The sequence below is a fragment of the Chelonoidis abingdonii genome, chromosome 19, assembly GCF_003597395.2.
Source record: "Chelonoidis abingdonii isolate Lonesome George chromosome 19, CheloAbing_2.0, whole genome shotgun sequence".
Classification (NCBI taxonomy): domain Eukaryota; kingdom Metazoa; phylum Chordata; order Testudines; family Testudinidae; genus Chelonoidis; species Chelonoidis abingdonii.
In genome coordinates, this window is record NC_133787.1 from 37,796,932 (window position 1) to 37,820,262 (window position 23,331).

Sequence of the window (23,331 nt, forward strand, 5' to 3'; positions counted from 1 at the left end):
CCTGCCCCTTATTCAGACCATCCAAACTAATGCCAGGACAATCTGGCAGACACTTGCGTCCATCCGCCCAACTGCTAAAGAGGTGGAGCAGAAATACGTTGCCCCTCAAAGGGGTATGATTATCTGTTCACCCACCCGCAGCCCTGTTTGCTCGTGGTGGCATCAACGAACAAAAAAGAACAGCATGGCCACCAGGCCCTAGCGCCCAAATCAAAGGATGCCAAGCGCCTTGATTTGTTTGGGCGCAGAGTTTATTCTTCTGGGGGACTTCAGCTCAGGATTGCTAATCAGCAGGTGCCCCTGAGTTGTTAACAATTTTAACTCCTGGAACTCCATGCTGAAGTTTAAGGAGTTAGTACCGCCTGAGTCCAGAGAGGAGTTTGGGGCTTTGGTGGATGAGGACAAAACAGTGGCACAGACCTCGTTGCAGGCCTCGCTGGACGCTGTGGACTCCACCGCACATACTTTGTCCTCAGGGATAGTGATGAGGCGTATCTCCTGGCTACAAGCCTCCGGCCTGCCAGTGGAGCTTCAGCAAACAGTGCAGGACCTCCCCTTTCATGGAAAGGACCTGTTCTCAGAAAAGACCGACTCAAGGCTACATAGCCTTAAGGATTCAAGGTGACAACGAAGTCCCTGGGCATGCACACACCGGCTACCCAGCGGAAACCCTCCAACTCCCAGAACAACGCTCCTATTCTCCTCCTTGGCCAAGGCAGGGTTTCTATAGGAGGTGGGGGCATAATATCAGGACAAAGCCCTCCAACCCCACGTCTGGGCAAGGCCAGGGCATGTCAAAGCCTTTGTCAGGCTCAAAACTGGCCTTTTAAAGGGATGCCATTCAGGATCCTACCCCCCCTTTCTTGAATCATTTATCCCATTTCCACAGTGCTTGGTCTCGTCCCAAGGTGGTGTTGGCCTTCCATATCAGCCATGATGTTTTTTTCCCATTTTTTAATCCAAAACCACATGCCAGTTGCCAGGAACAGCGGCTGCACTCCCTCAATGTCTGTAGGGCTATCACCTTCTACATTGAGCGTACAAAGCTGTTGAGCAAGACGACTCAGCTCTTCATTGTGGTAGCGGACCGGATGAAAGGCGTCCTGGTCTCCTCTCAGCAGATCTCTTCATGGATCATGTCCTGCATCCGTGCTTGCTATGATCTGGCTGGTGTACCAACCCCACTCGTCATTGCTCACTCCACAAGGGCCCAGGCCTTATCTGTGGCATTTCTGGCCCAGGTGCCAATCCAGGAGATCTGCAGAACCGCGACTTGGTCCTTGGTACACACTTTTGCTTTGCATTATGCCATCGTTCAGCATGCCAGAGACGACGCGGTGTTTGGTAGAGTGGTCCTGCAATCCACGTTACCTCACTCCGACCCCACCACCTAGATAAAGCTTGGGAGTCACCTAATTGGAATTGATATGAGCAAGCAAAAAACGGTTACTCACCTTTGTAACTGTTGTTCTTTGAGATGTGTTGCTCATATCCATTCCAAACCTGCCCCCCCTCCCCGCTCTGTCAGGGTAGCCTGCAAGAAGGAACTGAGGAGGTGCTGGGTCGGCCGGGGTATATATTGAGCGCCATGAAGGCGCCACTCCAGGGGACTCCACAGCTGACCCATCGGGTGTTGCTAGGGTAAAAAATTCTCTGATGGCCGTGCATGTGGTGCGTGCACACCTAATTGGAATGGATATGAGCAACACATTTCAAAGAACAGCAGTTACAAAGGTGAGTAACTGTTTTTTCCTATTCCATGAATAAACATGTTTTATGTTTTTCTGTGTCTCTTTTTTCCTGAACTGTCACTTTTTTTGCTTAAAAGTCTTTTGGAGAGCACGTTTAAAACTAGTTCTACTGGGTTCTTTTCCGTAAGGTTCATGTTATGTGACTAGTCCTGGACTTTAACTCACTGCTTGTTTTCAGTCTGTGTTGCTCAAGCATAAACCTGGTTTTAACTGTGCTAGGATTGGAAGTTAATAAAGTCTGCACTCTAAAGTCTTTCCGTTAATCACTGCCGCTTTGAACTCTGGCAGTGGCAAAGGAGTCAGCCTAATTGTTGGAGGTTTATTTAAAAAAAAAAAGTTGAATCTCTTACAAATCTGTCAAAATATTATTTAATTTCTCTGGAGACAGGAGTTTATTTTTGTAGAGTAGGAATTGGTTTATTTTCAGAAGATTAATTCTGCTTTGTGCCTTTGTACTGCAGCTACCAGGCATTTTCCTCTGGCACAAGTGCCAGAGTTGCACCCAGCTTTGTTAGTAAAATAAATAAAACTATTCTGAATAATGGAACAAGTTAATTCTTTAAATATTTACATGGGCAGGTGTTTCACTTTATTTTTCTTTGTTTTAAAGGGATGATTGACGGCACCTAGTGAGAGAGCGGAACCTAGCTTTCCTTCTAGTCTTATTGCTAATACTCATATATCAAGCTAGTTAAGGGAATGAATCCCAGAAGAACGAAGTGAGTAACAGTTAAGGGTCAACCATCTCCCTGTGCAGGAAAAACGCACATGCACACACATCAGAAAGTATTCCACGAGGCTGAAACAGCAGCAACCCTTGTCTGGTTTTTGTTCTCTTGACGCAAGGATTTCTCTTTACTAAAAGTTTTAAGTCCTTCACTCTGTTTCTACAGCAACAAATGTTAGTCCAGCTCATAACACCCCTTTCGCTCCACCTCTCTCTCACACACATACATTCTCGTTGAAGCCAGTACAGTCTCTGATCACAGTGAGTGGCCAACTGTCCTGTGAGATTAAAGCAATTAACATAATATGGCTAAGAAGGATTTGAGAATGGCATTGAAAAGCAAGCTGCTTTTCTATGCAGTAGAATAGGGCTAAAAGAAAATGTATGATTTTGAAAGAACAGCAGAGAAGAGCTAGATGTTCTGATCAGTGTCATGAACTGAGCTCCTGAATTAGTGAAGAGAGCTAGCCAGACAGAAACAGCATATCTTAAAACTGTGTTTAAAAGTACTGATGAGCCTAAAAGTCCAGTTCTGACCCCTCCCCCCAATATTTTGGAGAAGAGTTTCAGGATCTGAACATGGATCCAAATGTAAATGTATATGTCTAATTGCATGCACACGTATAGTAACTGCTTTGCCAATAATCAGTTACCAGTATGCATCTAACTCCTCAACCTCTTCTGCTCCATCAGTAATGCCAGCTTTGCCCACCCCTTTACTTTCTCAGTCCAGCTTCTCTCACTTCAGCCCTTTCTGCATGGAACACTCTCCTTGTACACATCTGTAAAGCCCCCTCCTTTAAATCCCCTCTTAAAGACCCACCTTTGCTGCCATGCATACAAGACATTAGCTAATTAAGGACAGCTAGGTTGAGGGGCAGATGGAGAAAGTTGCCAATGTTTTTGTAAATATATCATTATTTTTAAAAATGCATGTGTATATTTGACTGTGTCCCTGGTCCTACATCCTTTGTGTTTCTTTTATCTTTAAAAATTCTGAGCTCTTGGGGGTAGAGTCGAGGGCTTTATACGTGTTTGTACATTGCCAGGCATAGTGGGACCACTGGCTACTACAATATACATATTAAATAATAATAATTGGTTAATTGGATGTGTAGTTCCTGCAGCTCTAGAGTACAGTCAGTGCTGGGAACTGAAAATCTGTCTTTTAATCTAAACTGTCTACCTCTGTGGTATTTGTGTGCCAGAATCATTCCTCTCTGAACCCCCTCCATTCCAACTCCACTGGCCTTCATACTTCTTTTGATTGCTCCATTCCCTCATTCTTTCTTCCATGCCACTGGAACAGGCACTGAACTCCCATATGGCTGGCAACCTCCCTGACCTCTAATCCTCTCTGAAAACTCCAGTGTTTCTATGATTCTTCCATTATTAACCTTTACTCATGTTCTCCTCTACCACTTACATATCAGACCTTGACAGATGAACTAAGTAAAAATAACGAAAATGGATTGTAAGCTCCTTGGGGCTGAGACCTTGTCTTATTTTCTATGGGTAAAGTGCCTGTTACATCTATGATACTGTATAAATAATAATGCATATGTATATAATCAGGATACTTAGTAGCCATATTGCCTCATACAGTGTGAATGTAACACAAATTATTCCCCTGATCCTGCAAAGACTTATGCATGAGCTTAATTTAAAGCATGTGAATAGAACCATTGAACTGAAAGTTAATTTCAAGCTTTTCAGGATTGGGGCTTAGTATAGCAATATTATATGTATATGTGGCCTAAACTGCAAACTCATATGTGTATCCTGTATCTGAATGGTTGGCAGACCCTTTGAAGTGTCTAGTCAATGTATTTTGTAATGTTAAAGATTACAATACGTGAATTTTTATGTATACTTCTATTAAAGAGATGAGGCCCTGAAACACTAAAATAAATTTAAAAAGTGCTACAATATTGTAGCAACTTTTTCACAATATACTTTGTGGTTCTGAAATTATATTGTACTTACAGGGATCACGGGTATGAAAATAATAAATATTTTCTATTTTGTAAAATAAGGAAAGGAAACAAAATAGATGTTTTTCTAAGAGAAGGCAGAAAACTCCACAAATGACCTGTTAAGCAACAGAAACTTATAATAAAATATAAATGAAATATAAATGAACAATTCAGTTAAAAAGTTTAACAAATTAGTACTACAGTTGAATTTCTTATATTATTAAAAAACTCTGCCCAACCCACAGAGGAAATGCTGGTGATTGATATCATTGTTATTCAGAATATTAGAAGTAACATTATCTGTTGTCACAGATTACAGAAAAAAATTCCACCACGTTATTTGTTTTTCTTTATATTTTGGCATAGTTGTGGAAATTAGATTCAATTACACTTTGGGTAAGCTCTAGTCAAACTTGAAAACACTTCAGCTTTAAGATAATTCTTTCCTAGGTTTTTCAGTTTTTCTTATATTGTCGATTTAAAGATAGTATGACATGTTGATTCATCTTTAGATATTTTGTGTGTTTTCTGTATCTCCTCTGTGTACTGTAAGTGCATTGTATTCAGGAAAAAAAGCTTCTGGATAATTTCTCCTTATAAAAACAGAAGATACTTTGGTTGCTGTATATTCTGAAATGCAATTTCCCTATTAATTATTGGGAATTGAATAAAGGAAAACTAATTATACTATCCGTTTAATTTCTTTGCAGAAACACTAGGCTGTTTTAACCCACTGGTCTCTCATCACTGCATATCAGACCTCTCATCACTGGGAGCACTTTGGTACCATTTCCAAATGTCTATCAGTCTCCAGAAAGGTTTTCATTTCAAAGGCAGCACTCCAACACAGAGAAATGCAATAGCCTGACACATTCAAGACGATTTTATTTGGATTGAATCAAAGAATTGCCGTAAACATTGAGTAGAAATGTAAAAGGGCAATTGAAGGTTCCACACAAGCCATTTTTTGTTTGGTGAATTTCACATTTACCAGTCCTCCTGCTATGGGATATAGAGCCAAAGGCAGAATCTATTGTAATATTTTGGAAGTACAATGTGAATGCAAGAGCTGAAACCATTATGCAGGGCTTACTGTATAGGTCAGCACAATCAAGTGCTGTCTTGTTTCCCAAACTGTAAGTAACAAAAGTAGAATTACACATAGTAAAAGCTGTAACTTCAGTAATCAGTACTAATAGTAAACTTGCATTATTCTGTGAATGGAAAAAATCTTTGATTCATATATGCTGAGATCATTCATTAGCACGGCTGCAGATGAAAGGTGCTTTATGATTGGAATGAATTATATTATTAGAAATATTTTTAAGCATTTGAGCTAAATTGAAATCAGACAGAAGAGTTCTGATAGCAGTTTATAGACTAGTTCACTCTAGTTTGCTAGATTCTCTTGGAAATAAAAACATAGGAGATATATTGGAAAACTAACACAGCCATACAGTCATTTCTCTGGTTTGCCTGGTGTGTCCTGTTTGATCATTAGTAGCAGGATATTTTTTTCAAATGTTGTTAAATGCCAGGAATAGTTGCATTCTGAACAAGTTATAATCAATCTGAGCAATTGACTTCCCTACCAAATCGCGCAGATGCCATCTTGCGCATTGCAAAGTGTAACTAATGCACTGCAGATTGGGTATTAAAAAAAAAAATGAACAAAAACAATTAGGGTTCTTCATTTTTCTAGAGCAGTGATAGAAATGTAAGAAACAAGCACATTCATTAGGGAAAATCAGATTTTTCTAAATTAAAAATATAATTATAACGTTACATTATGCTCACATTTTGATGCTCTACAATAGTTTGATGTAACAGTAATGGTTTATGTGTGAAGGTAAATATTTTCCTTAACTTACAAATATATGACCGTTTGAGATTTCTGTATCAATACTGTATAATTTAACATTTACTTCATGTTATCACTATTCATTGCAATAAACTTGGATCTGATACTTGCTTCATCAGTCAGTCCCAGAGATCTTGTCTCAAAAGCATTCTTTAGAGTGTGAGTTTCTTTCTTATTGCTTGCTTCTGGAATATAATCTAACAGAATGCAGACTAACACAATCCAATATCTGGAAATAAAGATATTGCTTTTTCAGGGGTCACATAAGCCTATTCACCTTGAAAAGTGCTCATTCATCTGAACTTTTTCTTGGTTAGCAGATGAATAGGATGATTATGAAAAACAGGCATTTGTGCCTTTTTATATACCATAGTACTTCACTACATGCATGTCTTAAAAAAAATAAACTGTATAGTTAAAAGATCTGTGTCATATTTATACCACTTTTTGAAAATATGTAAAAAGGCAGCACAATGCTAGCATGGCATGAATCCCAAGTCAGCAGTCTTTATGTCTTTTACCCCACAAAGCTGTGCGAACATTGAAATTAAATCCATACAGTCTGTGTCAGTCATTATTGAAATGTTAGGCTTGACCACTGGGTTGTTCCCAATATGTTGTCAAGATTGTTATAGGAAATTTCATTTTAACTGGAATGAGCAAACTCAGCCTGGCTTAGCATCTCACCCAAAGGGACTGTACATTTCCTTGCAGCTGTATCCCACACTCCAGGTGTGACTTTGGTGTCCACACTGAACTTTAGTCCAATTTGTGATTAGTGGCTTGAATTCACAGACTTCTGGCATTGCCAACAAAATTTTATTTCTATTAAGAATTCAGTGCTTCTCTTAGCTTAAAATGAGTATTTATTTTCCCAAACCATGAGAGGCCAGAGCAAGAGCAAAATCCACGGTCTTCTGGATACAATATAAGCCAGGTATAGCGTTGGAAGCCAGTATAATGGATACATTTTCTTCTGCTAATGAGCTCACCTTTGACCAGGAGGAAAGAGACACTAGAGAGATGAATGGTCATTCATTCTCAGTGCTGGGGCTGGTCCTTTGGTAAATGACGTGTTTAGGAAATAATGCAGACTACCGTTCAGTAAGTCTGAAACGAAAAACAAAACAAAAAGTTTCATTTGGGATCTTCAGCTACAATTGAGTAATTGTCCTTGGTAAACCCCTTAAGTAATTAATCAAGGAAATTACCCCTCATCACTAATTATTTATTTTCTCAAGTTGTCAGCCTTGATTAAGTTCATCTTGTTGCATTGCTTAAGGGGAAAATTGTGATTCAAATTAATGAGGTTGGTGGGACAAGCCTTACCAGAAAAGTGGCTCACTTTAAGATTTCAGCTTCGTTACCCCACAAACATGCCCTGATCCTTATCTTGAGGGGGCTGAACGAGCATGACTGAGGATGAGAAGATTTTCTGTGTTCTTTTGCTCATTGGCCTCTTCAGAGACTGTTTAATTTCATTTGTGAGTTGGATGTCTGGACCAAGACCAATTGCTCATTTTTTGCAGGCCACAGAACAGCTGTTAATGGTAACCACTTTTGGTCACTGCTGATGTGGGTTGGATAAACACTCTTAATCCATTACAAATCTTGTGAGCCAGCCAGTCACTAAGAGCTTTGAAACAAGTTAATGGAGGACATAAAGAAAATGGGAAGAGCTGATGATATTTATACGTTTTAAATACAACTCTTGGAGCCTATGCCATCACTTAGAATTTCCTCATTTTCTGTTTTTAGAGGATTACCCCAATGGGACATGGCTTGGAGATGAAAACAATCCTGAGATGCGAGTCCGTTGCCCCATCACCCCAGCTGATATGCTGCATATCAGCACCAACTGCCGCACAGCTGAGAAGATGGCACTGACATTGCTAGATTACCTCTTCCACCGGGAAATTCAGGCCATCTCCAACCTTTCAGGGCAAGGGAAGCATGGGAAGAAGCAGCTTGATCCTCTCATGATTTATGGCATTCGCTGTGAGTATAACTGAAGTTTCTGATCTTGTGCTGTATAAAGAGATTTCCGTCTGTTTTGTCTGACAATTGAGAGCAAAAGAGACAAGCAGAGGTAAATCTTTAGAACCAAATGTTCTAAAATGTTCATGCACGTTCCTTTTTTGGTTTATTTGTCTCAATAATTTTGGGTAGGCCTTCTCAGTAATGGCTAATGTTATAACCTGCTCAGGTATTTGTATAAACAGCGAGGAGTATGCATCTCTTGACTCCAATCCTGCCTCTCCTTCTCCCCGTCTCTGGTCTTCTTTCTCCTCCCCCAAAAACCCATAGTCATTAAATTGTCCTCTGGACATCACACATTAGATACAATGTTGATTGCCACTTTACTGAAATAAGAGTGGGGTCCATCTTATTTATTCTGATGTCTATGCCTCTAATTTATTTAGTCTAATCTCTGTATGAATAAAGCTTCCATTGCTGTGGCACCGATGCGCAGTCATTAATGCAGCTAATCACTTCCACCTGCCTCTTGCTCAGATATTGCATTATCTGCTCCATGCTCTGTATTTTTTGTGGTTCCATTTTGAATCTCACTATAGGAAGTAGAATCCCTGAAAGATGATTGGCCGACCTGGTAACATTATTCTAGGCAGCTGCCCAAGTCTACAGATATGGTCAGGCAGGTCATGCATCAATCTGACCAACTCCTCCTTTACTCTACAGTTATTTTGGTCTGCATGTTTATTTTTAAATAATATATTTTTATGTTGGAGGGGTTAGCTGTAAAGAACTACAGCATATTGTAACAAGTCATGGTCCAAATTCATTTTTCTAATATCTATGTTTTGTGAAGTGTGGTTCTGCTCTAAAAAGTAACTTCATTATGTTATTTCTTCAGTTATTTTTGTAACAGATATTTATGCTAATCCCCCATGTAACATTGAACATACTAGCTAATCCTAGGGAAGCCTCGCTAGCAGGCTGTGTGACAGTAGATTCCAGAACTTGCAATCATGGAAAACCTGGACAAAAAAAGCATCAAATTCAAAATGTGTTCAGGGGTCAGCTCAGATGTATTTCTCTTCGGGTGAGTTGTACACAATGCTCTGTCTCCCTGTTTCTGCCAGTCTCACTCTTCGGACAGACAGCTGAATGTAGGTGGCATGGTGGAACACAGAGGATGTTTGAAATTGCTCCTACAGTGGTGCTGAAGTGTGTATTGCACAATGGTCTTACAAAGAGCTGGGCTGAGACTGTCTATTTATGTTGGGCCCAATCCTTTTCTCACTGAAATAATTGAAAACACTTATCTTGACTCCATTGATAGCAGGATTAGGCCAATTATCTTATTTAGAAACAAGTTGTGGGTATAGATCTTATGCTGGACAGTCTCTACGGAAAAGGATAAATGGACACAAATCAGATATTAGGAGTGGCAAAATACAAAAACCTGTAGGAGAGCACTTCAACCTCCCTGGCCACACTATAGCAGACCTTAAGGTGGCCATCCTGCAGCAAAAAAACTTCAGGACCAGACTTCAAAGAGAAACTGCTGAGCTTCAATTCATCTGCAAATTTGACACCATCAGCTCAGGGTTGAACAAAGACTGTGAATGGCTTGCCAACTACAGAACCAGTTTCTCCTCCCTTGGTTTTCACACCTCAACTGCTAGAACAGGGCCTCATCCTCCCTGATTGAACTAACCTCGTTATCTCTAGCTTGCTTGCTAGCATATATATACCTGCCCCTGGAAATTTCCACTACATTCATCTGACGAAGTGGGTATTCACCCACGAAAGCTCATGATCCAAAATGTCTGTTAGTCTGTAAGGTGCCACAGGATTCTCTGCTGCTTATGCTGCTGTAGCGTAGGAGGCAGGTGGATCAGTCCTTAGAAACACCACATACAAACTAAAATGCTTCTCTCAATTTACTGTGGTCAGAAGCGTAATGATAGGATCTGGAAACATAGAGAATTGCAGGTTTTAAAGATTCTTGTTATATCATGACAGTTTTCACCAAGTTTCTCATAGCCCATGGTAGGCTGAGTAGAAGGACATTTATGGAGAATAGTCTTGGTGAATATTCAAATTCTGGATTTGTTTTTTAAGTCATGAAAACATTAGAAGTAACATTAGAATTGTACTCAGCTATCCCAAATGATCAAATTAAATTACATTCTGTGAGAGCTGGGTGTGTTTTTTGTTGCTGTTGCCACCAGACAGATGTTTTCTTAGCTTCTATTTATGGGAGAATCCTAAAGGACCAATTTAAATTAGTTTGCAGTGGGTGTTTCCTAGAAATCTCTCGGGCTCTCTTTTTTGGTTTAGGAAGCCACTTTGAGTTGATACTAGTTCAAAGGTACAGAGCATACCAAATGTAGCACATTTCTAGTTGAGAAATACCAACCATGGTGATAACTGAAATAACGAAAAAAAAGTCAACTTGTTTTTGTTAGAAATATAAATACAGTTCACGTAATCAAAATAATATGAGCTTGGATCTCAGTTTTGACCTGCTGGAAATAAATGGGGAGTGTGGATTGTCTATAAATTCAAAGGAACAAACTCATTTTATTTTTTATCAGTATGTATTGTTTCAAAGGGTGGATCTCACTCAAATTGAGATGAAGGAAATTGTAGCAGGCTCACTGCAGTTCACACACGTTTCTCTACTTTAGGGAAAAGTTAAATACCATAAAGTGTATGGATTCAAGATAGGAACTCTTTGGATGATAAAACACTATGGTTCATATTGTCTCTCCTTGTCAGGATGAGTGTTAGGAGGCTGTCACAGGCCTACAAACAGTGTTGCAATGTATATTAGGGATATAGACAGTTTTTTTCTGTAGCTTTATGGGTAACTAAGGTGCTGTAGGAAGTAGATTATGGTACATAAAGTGTCTGAAATGTTCTTAGACATGGGTGATGGACAGCCTGACTATTTGAGTAAGCAGTAGGCACCAGGCTGATATGATACTATAGTTACTAGCAGGGGATTACTCAACCAATTGTTTGATGACAGCAGCCAAGTTGACTTTATAAGCATAGTTTACAGTTTACATTTCAGGCAAGGTAAACCTGCAAATGCCTTCTGAATAGCTGAAATCCTGACACAAGCTATAGCACATATCGGGTACCTTTGCTATCCATACTGTCTAAAGCAGTGGTTTTCAAAGTGGGGTACTTATACCCCTAGGAGTGTGTGAGCTCTTGTCAGGGGTAAGTGAGAAAAAATCCTGTAATGCTAGATAATGTATTTAATTTAGTAAGACTTGGCAATCTAATCATAGATATATTCTGACCCTATCTCAGATGGGGGTACATGGTAGACTACATTATTTGAAAAGAAGTATGCAGCCTAAAAAACTTTGAAAACCACTGGTCTTAAGTATACAAAATTACTAATGTTAACGTGGAACTATATGGGGAACCATTGAAAAAAATGAGCAACATTCCTGATTGAAACAAGCTCTATAGGCTACAAAAGCACCACTTAGAGCCTGTTTTAATTTTTCTGAGGAATTCAATACTGCATCATTATATTTCTGCTAGTGCAATACAGAGTTACATGGAGAAAATCTGTGGAAAGTGATTGCTGATGAGCCTGATAGCACTGTTCCTTCTTCAGGCTGGACAGAGTTTGGGAAGTACGCTCCTAATGGCCTCATTTTGTTGATGGTGATGTCACCTGACTACTGTGATGGGGACCAGTGGGCTAAACTAGAAATATCCTGTTGGACTTCTGCGTTGTAGCCTATCATTGGTTCACTCTGTAAGGGAAACAAAAGCCTTCAGAGGCTTTCACAGTGTTGTTTGATCATGTAAAAAATGTTTTGATGGCTCTGTAAGGGCTAGTAAGACCTACAGATAATTTTGTTCTTGCAAATTTTGGAGAGCTCTTCAGATACTTATGCAATGTAAATGGTACTTCTCTAGGTTACTGCATGTAACACTATTATTTTCACAAGTTTTTATAAGGCTAAATAGGTTTTGTTTGAAAATTTGTTCATAAAATGAAGAGGGATGGGAAGTAGTGTGCTTGCAAAAAGTGCACATGCAACCCCCAAATTGAGGTGTGCAAATCAGATTATTGTAGCCCTAAGTGCTGATTATATGTGCAGTTACCAGATTTGTATATGCAAAGCAGGCTTTTGAAAATGAGGCTCCTTAAGTGAAAGTGTGATCATATTGGCACTATACGACTAAGCTGATATAATTTAAAAGGGAGATTCTTTGTAAAAGTAGCATTGATTGAAGTTAGGGGTACTTACAGCATCTAAAACAGAGGTCTATTGGCTTCACTCAGTATCTCGACTAACGTGTTGCCTTTGTTCTGGAACAAATCCCCATGCATCAAAAGAAAAATACACTCCCTAAATATAGACTGTTGCAAGAATACCCACATACAATGTGTTTAGAGAATCTGAAAGTGATTGTGTAGTTAGTGAGGCTTAAAATAACATAGCCAAGGCATCATAAAATTACTACAGCACTGAATAGGGGCGAGGGGACCAAGTAACCTTTCCAAAAAGGGGTCCAATACTAATGTGACTGGCTCAGCTGTAATGATTTCATGCTGTAAACTTGCATATCATCCCTGGTAATAAGTGAGTGAAAATGAAATTCCCTTTTGGTAGCTTGTTTATTAATTGTCTGTAACGTAAGTGAGCATGTGGGTGACTGCATATCTGTAATGACTAGGGTTGCTAACTTTCTAATTGCGCAAAACTGAACATCCTTGCCCCGCCCCTGCCCTGTCCCTTCCCCTATGCCCCGACCCCACACTGCCCCTTCTCCAAGGCCTTGCCACTGCACCACTCTGTCTCTGAGGCCCCACCCCCACTCACTCCATCTCCCCTCTGTCGCTCACTCCCCCCCCCCACTCAGTTTTACTGGGCTGGGGTGGGGGATGGGGTGCCGGAGGGAGTGTGTGCTCCAGCTGAGGGTGCAGGCTCTGGGGTGGGACCAGAAATGAGGGGTTCAAAGTGCAGGAGGGGGCTAGGGCAGGGGATTGAGGTGTGTGTGGGGGAGGGTTCCGGCTGGGGGTGTGGGCTCTGGGGTGGGGCTGGGGATGAGGAGTTTGGGATGCAGGAGGGGTCTCTGGACTGGAGCCGAGGGGTTTGGAGTGCGGGAGTGGGCTGAGAGCTGGGGAAGGGGGTTTGGGTGCAGGAAGGAGTGCGGGGTGCAGGCTCCGGGAGGGAGTTTGAGTGCAGGAGGAGACTCAGGCTGGGGCAGGAGACTGGGGGGTGGGATGGGGTGGGAGGTGGGCTCTGGAAGGGAGTGTGGGTGTAGGAGGAGGCTCAGGGCTGGGGTTGGGGTGCAGGAGGGGGCTCAGGCTGTGGCAGGGGTTTGGAGTGTGGGAGGGTGTGCAGGCTCCGGAAGGGGGCTCAGGGCTGGAGAAGGGTGTTGGGATGTGGGCTTTGGCAGGGAGATAGAGTGCGGGAGAGGGTTCCAACCTCAGGCAGGAGGATGGGGTGTGGGATGGGGTTCAGGATGTGAGCTCCAGCTGAGCAGCACTTACCTCAGGTGACTCCCAGTCAGCAGCGCAGTGAGGCTAAGGCAGGCTCCCTGCCAGCCCTGGCTCCCTGTGGATCCTGGAAATGGCTGGCATATCTGGTTCCTAGGCTCGGGGGGGGTGGAGGGGTCCAAGCAGCTCTGTGTGGTGCCCACTGCCCACACCCGCAGGCAGTGTCCCTGCAGTTCCCATTGGCCTCAGTTCCTGGACATGCCAGCTGTTTCCAGGAGCCACAGAGAGCCAGGGCAGGGAGGGAGCCTACCTTAGGCCTGCTGCACCACCGACCGGACTTTTAACGGTGCAGTCAGCGATGCTGACCAGAGCTGCCAGGGTTCCTTTTCGACTGGGCATTCTAGTCGAAAACCGAATGCCTGGCAATCCTAATAATGATTCATAAACACCAAGGGTGAAAGCCTGTCCCCATTGAAGTCAGGGATAAAACTCCCATTGACTTCAGTGGGGCCAGGATTTCATCCCTACAGTTTTATCAGTGATGCACTGAAAGAAATGCGAAGCCCTGCAGTGCCGTGTTCTCTTGGCCTCACCAGTCTGTAGACCAGCTGTCTTTTATTGCTGATATGTTGTTCCATAAACTCCAACAAAAACTAAGTACAGCAGTAGGGTGGGAAATGAATCATATCATTGTCCTCCATATGTAGTTGGATGCTGCTCTGTGCAGTAATACTGTGCTGTGTTTATTTTAAACTTACATGAAGATGTAATGTCATCAGTCAAGCATATGCCAATCATAGCTAGCAAGTTCAGGTCATCATGGAGATCTTTTTGGTTCAAGTTTCGTCTTCTAGTTTATTAGTGGAAAGATTTTCTTCCTTTTCTTTTTCTGGGGAAAAAAATAGCCAACCAAATCTGTATTTAATAGAAAATATTTTGAAAAGTATAGCATGCAGAAGCCACTTTTTCCAGATGAAGGGATGTATGTTTATTAAAATTTCTTGATATATTGCATACATTCTGCCACAACAGAAAGGCAGAGTTTCTCTTTTGGAGGTATATATTTTCATTTAGTTGCTGGTGGGGTGACAGTGGTAGTGAAGAGTTTAGGGCAAGTAACCAGAGCAGTATAAATATACTATGGCTTTAAGTAGCTCATTACTTCAGCCTACCAAAAATGTAGGGATTTTCTGGTGAAATATGATCTAAGAATGCCAGCAGTTAGGACTTTCTTCATTGTAACTGAAAATGTAGGCTTAGCTCTTAAGAGATTTCATGATAGCGTCTGCAAACATGCTTTTTTAAAAAAGATCCCAAACTCAAAATCTGTACTGTCGAAAGTGAGAAATGCAGTAAAATGATGGATTGCTAAATGGCTTTACTTGTGATCTTAGAAAATACTGTAAAAGAGGGAATTTGTTGTTGGTGATGAGCACTAGTGGAATAGCACTAGTGCCCTTATAAGTCACTTTCAATATTTCACAGTTCTTTTAAATTATCTAACAATATAGATAAGCTGTAAAATGTTAGTTACCGCCTGAATGTGAAAAAGACTTGAGGTTTTGCGGTTTTGTAATAATTTTCACATTAGCAAACATGATATCTATGAAAACAATTCCATTATAAAATCCTCTCTCTTCTAGCTTGTAACTTTCTGGAAAATTTCTCTGTGTAGAATGCTTAGGCAAAATCTACGCAGCCTTTTTCAAGTTCTTTCTGAAAGGGAGTAGAAACTAAATCTGAAAAATAATGAGCAATACCAATGTCGGAAGTAAGGGCATTAGATTAAAAATGTCTGTGTAATGGTGCAGCGAACTTAGTACTGTTCTGTTGAATCTTGTCCTCAGCCTATTACAGCACAAACTGTTGCTGACTTCAGTTCATGGTGAGTTAACGTTATTTCAGCTTGAATACGTCTGTGTGGAGATGTTTAAAATAGCACAGATCTACTGCTAAAATTGAAAACACAGATTATATGGCACTATCAAAATATATGTAGGAAAACAAGCTTTCACATTTTTCATATTATGTTAAAGTCCATCTGAGAATATGTCCGAGTCAGAGCTGTGCTATAAAATGTGTCTTTTTGTTTTCACTTAGCATGTCGCTGTTACATTTTTTTTTTTTTTTTAGGAAGGTCAAAGTCATGTGATAGAAGAGACTTGGTTACCAAAGTTTAGTACTCTTGTTAGGTCATACTCCTTATACTGGTAAAAGTAGATCTGTCTTTCTAAGTGACCAGATTAGCTCAAAGAGTGTAAACATAGTGCCTGATAGAAAAATGATCTATAGGTTTGCCTGGTCCAGGAGAAGTAGTGTGAACAGCTTAATTAGAATTAAACACCCTACTCCTTTACAAAAATTGATTAACGTGACCTTTCTTCTCATGATGGAGAGGCAGATCACCCAAATCTGTGTATTAGGAAATGCATTTGATTTGTGCCTGATTGTGTAATTTGTGCCAGTCTGACAGGTGTATGTTTATAGACATTCATTCACATAACCCAAATATATGTTACAAGTTGTGCTCATCAGAGCAGCTCATAAATTAAAAATGTATCCTGCCCCAGCTTGCTAGGCCATGCAGTGTGTGGAGAGGCCCTGCAGGTGAATTGTGTGCCAACTGCGTTTGAGAAAAACTGAGCTGTAGCCAATGAACTACACAGATCATTGGAGAAAAACTCTGCAGAGGAGAGCACAATGGGCTCAAACACTAGATGGCTATGTAGAAGTGTTCTGTTGCATGAAATGGGGATTTCTTCGCTTCTAGCCACCTACATAATTACCCCCACCAAACCTCTTTACTTGGGCATTGCACTGTTTACAATGACGTCAAGATGGGAATCTCATAAAAGTGATGGAAGTGATCAAAGTGATTCCATGTACTGGGATTTCTTTTATTATTTTTTGGCCTTCTCAGGAAATACATTTGAATATTATAAGCTGTGCATGTGATCTTGAATATCCAGATCTATGACTGAGGAGACTACCCTTTAAATATTGCATCTTGACTGGTCAACAAGTTGTCATTTAAAATACACAGATCACTATTAATTTATTGTTGTGTCAGCTTCAGCCTCTCTCTTTCTGAGGATTTTGGTCTTAACAATAACATAAGTTAAATCACACATGTTCCACGGGTCAATTTAATCTTCAGTAGATGCTGAACATTTAATACCAGAGGAGAAGCAATGGAAAGTCCTGCATTCACAGACCATAAGCCCTAGAACCACTACACCATTGTGACTGCTTTATAAGTCACTGCTAGTAGTTGCCATTATTATAACTATTGAATAAAGGGCTATCAAACTTCATTTATAAAATAACAGAAATATAAAAGATCCCTAACCCTTCTCCCTTTATCCTTCTCTTTGCTCTCTCATCTTTTTATGGATTTCTTTGGCACCCTTTAATTTTTTTGCCTCACCTCTATTTTTATGTTGTCCTTTCCTTTCAATGATTCTGCACTGCACTACATGTGATGTATGGACACTGATTCTGTGCCTTGTATCAGTCTCTGTATGATGGAATATAACCAGAAATATGGTTTAAGAACACTTGGACCAGATAAAACAAATGTAGCCGCAAACTTTTCTTGGGCCCAACACCTGGAGCCATGCATGCGGCACTTGGATTCCATCAGAAGAGCTAGAAACTCAAGCTCTTCTCATTTTGCTTAATGTCTTGTTCTAATAAAATGCTCATTAGAGAGCTTAAATGACTCGTAGAGCAATCTGTATTTTATACACCAGACGAACTGTGTAGGGGTATGTAGATTTGAGAAAAACTAAAAATCTTGCTCTTTAAAGAGGGTGTATATTTTAACTGGGGTGGGTTAATACTCTAGGGAGCCCACTGTAGAAGGCCATGTCAATCATGTTTTAAAAAAACACCCATCACACTGATTTCATCTGATCCTTAATTCCAAGATCACTGGCAAATTAAAGAGAATCAGTCCATGTTTCATACATAAGTCCGTAGCTGAGGTATTAGGGAGAATAATAAAGGAGTGTTGGGAAAACAACAGTCCAGTGGAAAGATTGGGTATAATTCAAATTCAGTGTTTATATCTAGGCTCCATTAATTAGCATACATTTTGGTGTGATTTTTCCTTTCTTCAACCTGTGGCAATGACTGGTCATACCTTATCAGCCTCCTGCCTTACTAATAGCCCTCCGATGGCTGGCACTATAATAGAACCTCAGAGTTATGAACTCCAGAGTTATGAACTGACTGGTCAGCCACACACCTCCTTTGGAATTGGAAGTATGCAATCAGTCAGCAGCAGAGCCAGAAAGAAAAAAAAAGAAATACTGTACTGTGTTAAATGTATACTACTATGAAAAGTAAAGGAAAAGTTAAAAAAAGATTTGACAAAGTAAGAGAACTATTTCTGTGCTTGTTTCATTTAAATTAACATAGTTAAAAGCAGCATTTTTCTTCTGCATAGTAAAATTTCAAAGCTGTATTAAGTCAATGTTCAGTTGTAAACTTTTGAAAGAACAACCATAACGTTTTGTTCAGCGTTATGAATATTTCAGAGAAATGAACAACCTCCATTTTGGAGGTTTTTGTAACTCCTGAGGTTCTACTTCATATAGTATGTGGACATACATAAGGGGCCAAAGCAGGTTTGGACATGGTGCTTTAACTATAGCCAGTTTACTGAACAGAAATAAGCCTGGCAAAAAGGAACAAAGAAATGAAAGATGCACACTTTCTTTTACCAATAACCTTTCCTGTGTTCTAGAGTAGCCCTTTGAATCCAGTCTCTTAAGACTGTGTAATGCAACAAGTGCAGGCAGGAACTGATGTTAATCCAGATGTGGTGCCTCAGGATGACCCTTAAGTCTCCCACTGATGTGAGTTGTCTTCAAATATTGTAATCTCATATTACAGCTACTAGTTTTCCAGTATGCCTTGCTCTCAAAGGTGCCACACACAGAATAATAATAATAGTGTGTTTTGTGAGTCTCTGTCTATGCCAGATTCACAGAGGATCTGAGTCTGTTACAGCCCCAGCTATAGAGCGTGTGTGTCTGCACTGGTGAGCTGTTTTAAAGACAGTGAGAAGTGCTTTTAGTGAGAGATTTCTTCTACCAGTAATGCTTTGAACTATGGCTGTTTGAAGACACGCCATTACTTCTGCCTGCCCCCGTCAGATGCCATAGTCTATCTCTACGGCTGTCAGTGTGTTATGTCATGGCTTTGAGGTAGGGCAGTGCTATTATCTCCATTCTACAGATGGGGAACTGAGGCACAAAGAGATTAAGTGCCTTCCCAAGGTTATACAGGAAATCTATGGCAGAGCGGGGAATTGAACCAGGTCTCCTGAGTCCCAGGCGAGTGCCCTAATAACCACTGCTATGGTCTCCCTGTCTGACGAACCAGCCCCTTTTGATAGCCTCCCAGCACCTGAATCATGGTTCATTCTTGGGTCATGTGCTATGGATTCCCAGTTAGAAGTGGTATTTACTACAAAGGAGGACTTGAAAACAAAGGAAAAAGGAGGTGGAGGCAGTGCTGGCCTCCTCAAATGGAGGAGAGTGCTGGTTAGCATAGAGCCATTCAACAGCTCTTTAAAGAGAAAAAGAAGAGGTAAATCTTTTTGTTGCCCTCTACTCCCAAACAAACGCCATTATTTTTTGTAGAGTGTCTTAGGGGAGGGTGCTGATGCCACAAAACTGCTTTTTACAAACACTTCTCATTCCTTACAAGGAGCTGCAGAATTGTGGCTTCAGTTCCAAATGGCTCCTCCTTTGTAAATCAGTTAAATGCTGCCACATGGAGGGACGTGATAACCCTTTTTTGGGCTAGGCAAGAGGATGATAGGAGAGCCTATTGAGTTTATCTCAGCACCACAGTTCTAATAAATGGCACCAGTGCTGGTATCTGCTTATATATTTGATGTAAAATACTATAATTTTATATTGGCAGGTGTTCCCCTCTTTTCTGGGTACTCGTATGGATTACATTTACTTTTCCTGGCCAGTTACTGTTTAATAAACTGACATTAAGGCAGCAAAATTCCAGAAATAAATTATTGGCAATGTTTTTTTTCTCTCTTTCCCACCCTCTCTTTGCCTGTTATTTTGCATTACACTAATGGAGAATTTATTTTCCACATCCGAGCACAACTGTTTAGCCAGTCAATCATGATATCTTTTAGCTTGATTGCGCATAATATGCTATCAAGAAGCCATCTGTTCCTAGACTTATAGAAGCTGGAGATGGAAAAGACCTCTACTGTATTAGGTCATCTACACCCTCCATTTCCAGCCAATGCAGGATTGTTCCATACCGTCTGTTCCGACTCCAGTACTTTGGTCAGACTAGTTTTAAATATCTCAAGTGCAGGAGGTTCCCCACCCCTTCTCCTGGGAGGCTGCTCGTGTTGTAAAAGGCTTCAAACTAGGTTATGAACCTAAAGATAATTCAGGTTGAATGCTCCATCTCCCCTCAGATTTTGCATGTCACTCAGGCATACACAAGATCAGTTTACAGCAGGGGGAACAAAGATTGTTTAGGAAATGCTGATGCCTTTAAACATGAGAATTGGTGCTGCACCTGGATAGCTGAGATAAAGAGGAGGAGGAGGAGAGTGCTTATTTTTTTTAAATGAAATCCAGTAAGTTCTTGCATTTTTTTTAAGCCCTTGTGTGCAACGCCCTCCTTCACTGTTCTTTGCCTGCTGCAAACTTGCCATCTCTAATTACTAATATGTAATGAGTTGCATCCTAAGAGCTTCTTTACTGTACTATGAATCTATCCAAAGCCACGAAATTACAGATGGAATGGAAGTGTGTTTGTATCACAGTTGTTCTAATCACTACTTGCTTTGGGTTAATTCTTCCATATGTGGAACTTTTCTAGAGTAATGACTATTTGCCTGTTTATTTTCAATGCAGGACAGTTACTAGAGTAATGGAGTGGCAATGTTGATTTAGAGCAGTGGTCTCCAACCTTTTTTATGCCCAAGATCACTTTTTGAATATAAGTGCAACCCAGGATCTACCCCACCCCTTCCCTGAGGCCCTGCCCCTTCCCCAAAGCCCCACCCCACTCGCTTCATCTCCCTGTCCCTCCCCTTGCTCACTAACTTTCATCGGGCTGGAGCAGAGGGTTGGGGTTTGGGAGGGAGTGCGGGTTCTGGGCTGGGACTGAGGGTTCGGAGTGTGGGAGGTGGCTCCAGGCTGAGCCTGGGGCAGAGGGTTGGGGTGCAGGAGGGGGTCAGGGCTGGGGCAGGGGGTTGGGGTACAAGAGGGGATCAAGGCTAGGGCAGGGGGTTGGGGTACAGGAGGGGGTACTGGGTGCAGGAGGGGGGTGAAGGGTGCTTGCTGGGCTGGGGCATTAGCTTGGGGTGCAGGAGAGGGTTCGTGGTGCAGGAGGATATATGGGGTGCTGACTCTGGGAGGGGACTCAGGGCTGGGGGTTGGGGTGCGGACTCCCACCAGGCGGCACTTATCTCAGGTGGCTCCCGGTCAGTGGCACAGCCTGTCCCAGCTACACCCACTCCCAGAAGGGCCCAATGTGCCCCTGCGGCTCCTTGGGGGAGGCATTTGGCTCCGCGCACTGCCCATCTCTGCAGACACCACTCCCGCAGCTCTCATTGGCCACAGTTCCCTGTTCCTGGTCAATGGGAGCTGCGGGGGCGGTGCTTACAAGCAGAAGCAGCGTACGGAGACCCCTGCCCTCCCTCCTCCCACCCAGGGCTGCGGGTGCATGCTGGCCCCTTCCAGGAGCGGCGTGGGGCCGGGGCAGACAGGGAGCCTGCCTTAGTGGCATCCCCGCTGCACTACTGCTTATTATTGGCCAGAGATCGCAATCGACTGGGATAGTCTCTGGGATCGACCAGTTGTTCGCGATCGACCAGTTGGTGACCACTACTTTAGGGCATGATTCTGAGATGTGCTTAGCACTCTCAATCCTCATTGACTTCAGTGTGAACTGGGGTGTTTACTCACTATTTCTCTGGCTCAGGCCCTGAATAAGCAAAGTATCCTAACAGTGCTTGAATGGATTCTGGAAAAGAAACCTTTACTTAAGTATCAAAGGCTGTGTAAATGACGGAGCAATATTTTTATCACAGGGCTTAGAAGACAGAAAGCGTCTATGAAAACATTTAATCCCTATTGTCACGATGAGAGGAAAAGCAGTCCAGCCACTGAATACAGATGGTTCGGTTGTGCAAGAATTAATGTACATCTCATCTGGAAAATGCATTGCTTCATGCAAGAAGAGTTTTATGATTTCATGAAACTCATAAATTGAATTCCAGAAAGTTGCATAGCCATTTCGCTCAGGCTTGGAAACCTACATATTTCCTTTTTGTTTCTTTTTTGTTTTGTTTTGAAAGGGTTAAACAATGAACTATGGAGATGCCTAAGGCTGATAGTTCCACTGGTGGTAAAATGTAAATAAATTCATACAGTGTTCAGATTTCTGTCATGCCAGTCCTTTCCAAACCCACAAGCTCCTTCGGAAGGGGAGAAATTTTCGTTGTTGATTCATAAGTTAGTTTTTCTTGGCGGCACATATGGTGGCTTTTGCCATCCAGATGGAATTCTGAGACACTGTGGAAAGGGCTTATGTAACAGGATGTCTCAGAAAGGATTTTAAATTATATATATTTTAAAGTGACAGACCTACATTTTTCCATCAGCTTTGCTGCACATTGTGATGTCACACTAAATTGTGCTGCTTTTTCCAGCATAAACATAACTGTTTTTGTTAATTTATCTTTCAATATGTGGATATCAGAAACTGTATAGAGCATTGCTGTTGGCAACAGCTGCTTAGAATCAGAAATATTTGTTTTCACAGAGAAAGCACTGTCATTTCTGTTATAGGTGATTGCTCCTACTTAAACATCAGGCTTTAATTTCAAACTGTGGATTGCCCCACACAGCTGTAAATTCATCAGTTATTTGGTTTGGTTCCAAGGCAGAACGGAGTTACATTTGAGGAACACTGAGGATCTGTTTCTCCATAAAGATCAAACGCAGAAAATTACTGCTTATTCGCCCGGGTCATAAATAGGTGCTGTGATATTAGAACCTGCAGTTCAGTAAGGTAAATGTAAGTACAGCACTTTGGGGGATGGCCTTCCTGAAGACTGAAAGCTCTGGTAGAGAGAGTTATGGTTACTCAGTAAGGTGACAATATATCCCTTTTTGCATGCTTGCTGTTTTAACAGAATGTCTGGGGAAGGCTAAGGCAAGCAACAAGTCACTTGCAATTCTCAACACTGTTAAAAACCATTTAAGAGCTGAAAACATTTTGAAGATCATTTTCAATCTGTCATGAAAATGGTTGTGTGCTATTCAGTACAAGTGCTTTGGTCTAATATTGTAATTACAATTTATAATTGTTTAGATATAGGAATATAAAGTTTATACGGTATTAGTATACTTGGATGCAGGTTTCAGGTAAAAATATGTAGTTGACAAAAGGAAATGAAATGTGAATTGTTTGTCCATTTAGAGGCAACTTCTATTGTGTGCCATGGATTCCTGGAGCTGCAAGACACACATCAGAGCCTATTTGTGCAGGATACTGCAAAGGGTAGG

The 23,331-nt window shown here is 41.3% G+C and overlaps 1 protein-coding gene across 2 annotated transcripts in view; it reads left to right on the forward strand.

Moving 5' to 3' along the window:
- The window catches only part of BANP (BTG3 associated nuclear protein), a 271,776-nt gene that overhangs the window by 90,078 nt on the left and 158,367 nt on the right, over positions 1 to 23,331 (forward strand). For both annotated transcript variants that reach the window (XM_032793751.2, XM_075073787.1), the window contains one exon: positions 8,074 to 8,313. In XM_032793751.2, coding sequence (XP_032649642.1) covers positions 8,074 to 8,313 — 240 coding nt within the window. The remainder of the gene's footprint in view (positions 1 to 8,073; positions 8,314 to 23,331) is intronic.